General features: G+C 33.9%; 1 protein-coding gene across 1 annotated transcript in view; it reads left to right on the top strand.

Moving 5' to 3' along the window:
* Window positions 1-30: 30 nt before the first annotated feature.
* Window positions 31-2750, top strand: part of LOAG_14339 (huntingtin-interacting protein-1 protein interactor) — a gene marked incomplete at its 5' end in the record, with an annotated part of 3517 nt that continues 797 nt past the window's right edge. Inside the window, 8 exons of the mRNA XM_020448795.1 lie at window positions 31-206; window positions 556-667; window positions 734-906; window positions 1039-1111; window positions 1269-1370; window positions 1479-1589; window positions 1811-2097; window positions 2180-2292. Of these exons, the coding sequence (XP_020301087.1) occupies window positions 31-206; window positions 556-667; window positions 734-906; window positions 1039-1111; window positions 1269-1370; window positions 1479-1589; window positions 1811-2097; window positions 2180-2292 (1147 nt within the window). The remainder of the gene's footprint in view (window positions 207-555; window positions 668-733; window positions 907-1038; window positions 1112-1268; window positions 1371-1478; window positions 1590-1810; window positions 2098-2179; window positions 2293-2750) is intronic.

Genomic DNA, 2750 nt, shown 5'->3' on the forward strand with positions numbered 1-2750 from the left:
TTTTATTTTTTTTTTTTTTTTTGTTCATAAATGGAAGGAAAAGAAGATGGAGAGGAAAAGGAGAATGAACAAGATGGAAATGATCGAAGTCCTGCTCAACAATATGAACTGTATGTCCTTAGTGATGAGCTAAATGATAAGCTTAAATTGTTAAACTATGAAGAGGATTATACAAATTTGGCTCCAACCTACAGGACTGTTTCTAGGTAAAATTCTTCCCATTCTATAATTATGTACTAATTAGATGCTTTAATCGTTCAAGAAAAGATAATTTTGATGGAATAGAATTTTCGATACGATTTAGATAGCAACATGTGAGGAGTAGTAAAAGTGAACTTTTAAAAATGAAGTGAAAATTATTGTATCTGGTATAGAAGTTAAAATTTGTGATGTCACATTGTTGCTGATGCAACCTAAAAAAATATAGCTACCTAATTGCTATTTACTACTTGCCATCAATTAAGCAGAAATTACTGCCAACATTTTTTGTTAAATTATTTGGAACTTGAGACTCCGAAGTTGACAACTGATTTCGGTTAGTTGGTTCATTTGCAGAGAATATTTTGTGAAAAGTACAAATATTGGTGAGCAATTCTTTATCTTCACTACATTATCTGCATGGCTCATCCAGAAAGCTATCGATTCGGCATTCACACTTCCCCAAGAGGTTTTTATCCTCAAATTGTTGTTAACAATGTTCCTAATGCTTTAGTTAATACTAATGATATTGTAGTTTGATGATCCGAATGGGACGATTTCAAGTATTCTGAACGCATTACAAAGCAAGGATGTTCCTATTACTTTTGCACCAAATGAATTAAAAACTGGCGCTGGTGAGCAATGTTTGTATGTGCTGAACAAACTCGCTGATTTAGCACTTATTGCCCGGCACTTTTCTTGGATCAAGTAATATTTTGGTCTGATCGATTTGTTTAGTCAATTCATTTAGAAACCTCTATAGCCGAAAATTAATGAATAAACTCAATTATGTTGGAAAAATTCTAGATTGGTTATTTCTCGGGTCAAACCTTATTACAGAGCGTATCCAGTGCCAGAAGATGATGAGGAAGCGGATAAGGCTGTTGATCAAGCTGAAATTACTGCTGAAGAGGTAAAAAACCCATCTTCAAATGTTCCCACTACATCTAATTTAAATTAGTTTCCAGTTAACATATCATTCGTCGTTCCATTTAAATATAATACATTTGAGTGAAGTTTAAATTTGCTCAGACAGATGTCAATTACTGAGTAGTTGCAAGAAATTTCAGTTTGATGAGAACGGACAAATTGATGATGCTGACGATGATGATAATGAAATTGTAATGGATCTGAAAGCAATGCCATCTTCAAGAATTACTGGTGGCAAAAATGTAATATTTCATCAAACTTCACTTTAAAAGATAGCACTCATCAATACTTTTTTCCTTTTTTTGTGATATTTCTTTTCTGTTAGATTTAACTATGATGTAAAATTTCAGCAACAGCCTTTGGACCGTATTCTTCACAGTGATACAGATGTGGACTCTTGGAAAATTGAAGTTGAACGAGTAGCACCACGTCTTAAAGTTACTTTCGAGCAGGATGCAAAGGTATGCCATAAGTTTGATCTTAAACATATCGATTACTTTTAATTCTTCCAAAAGATCCATTTGCAAAGTAATGATAGTAAAACTACCCAATGGGTACTTGAAGAAAAAAATGCAAACAAACACCGAAACTTCAACGACAACGGACACATATATACATATGTAATGGAATGAGGAGAAAATGAATCATTTATTATTTAACCTGCGTATATAAAAATTTTTAGAACTGGCGAATGCATCTGGAACGAATACGGTCTTTGCAGAAAACAGTGGCGGAATTGCTAAGTACAACAGAACCGCATTTGAAGAGAATTTCAAATGAGCTTGATAAAATAATGGAAAGAATTGCTAACAGGTGGAAATCCGTCCATGCATTATATCATTTTAAGAATTTCTTCGTACATCAAAACTTTCTTTACAGGGAGAAGCACTTCAACATCCAACTGGAACCTATATTGATAAAGTTTTGCCTTGCTAAAGAGAGGATGATTGAAGCAAAGCAAAAATACAAGTAATGCTTATACCTTATAGAGTTCTGTAAGTTATCAAAAAATCAGCTTTAACTTTACGTAAAAAGTTGTTTACTTGAACAGGGAAATCAGTAGCGGTATTTCGGAGCGTACCCAAAAGCTGCAACGTGTTAGTGATGAACTGGAACATATTAAGCAACAAATTGACGAGAAAAGCCTCCAGAATAGCGATGGAGGTAATCTAATCCTTCTTCCATCGTAAATATCTAGCTTTAAGTGACAAAAATTCTGCTTTTTATATCGATTAGTGTTTAGTGGTTTTAATATTTGTTTATCCATTCCTATGAGACATCACTGACCGACTATAACTGGTACTAGATATTCATTGCGATCACAATGAACTGATAGCCTCGAAGTTCCAAGTGAAGACACTATCATTTGGTGGGCGGAAAAGGCTGACTGTATACGTTATGACAACGCTGATTGATTTCCATATTGACAGATTATTTGAAATCTATTTTCTGCATCGCTTTTAAATTCATTTTCCTTATGGTTTATGGAATAATTACAGCTCCAATGCTGAGGTTGAAGCAAGCTTTGCAAAAGATCGAATCAGAAATCCTCATAATGAATGTTCAAATCAGCGCTATCGAACAATCTCTGCTACAAAGTCAACTTAAAAATCGGGCCGTAT

This window comes from Loa loa (assembly GCF_000183805.2).
Source record: "Loa loa unplaced genomic scaffold supercont3.30, whole genome shotgun sequence".
Lineage (NCBI taxonomy): Eukaryota > Metazoa > Nematoda > Chromadorea > Rhabditida > Onchocercidae > Loa > Loa loa.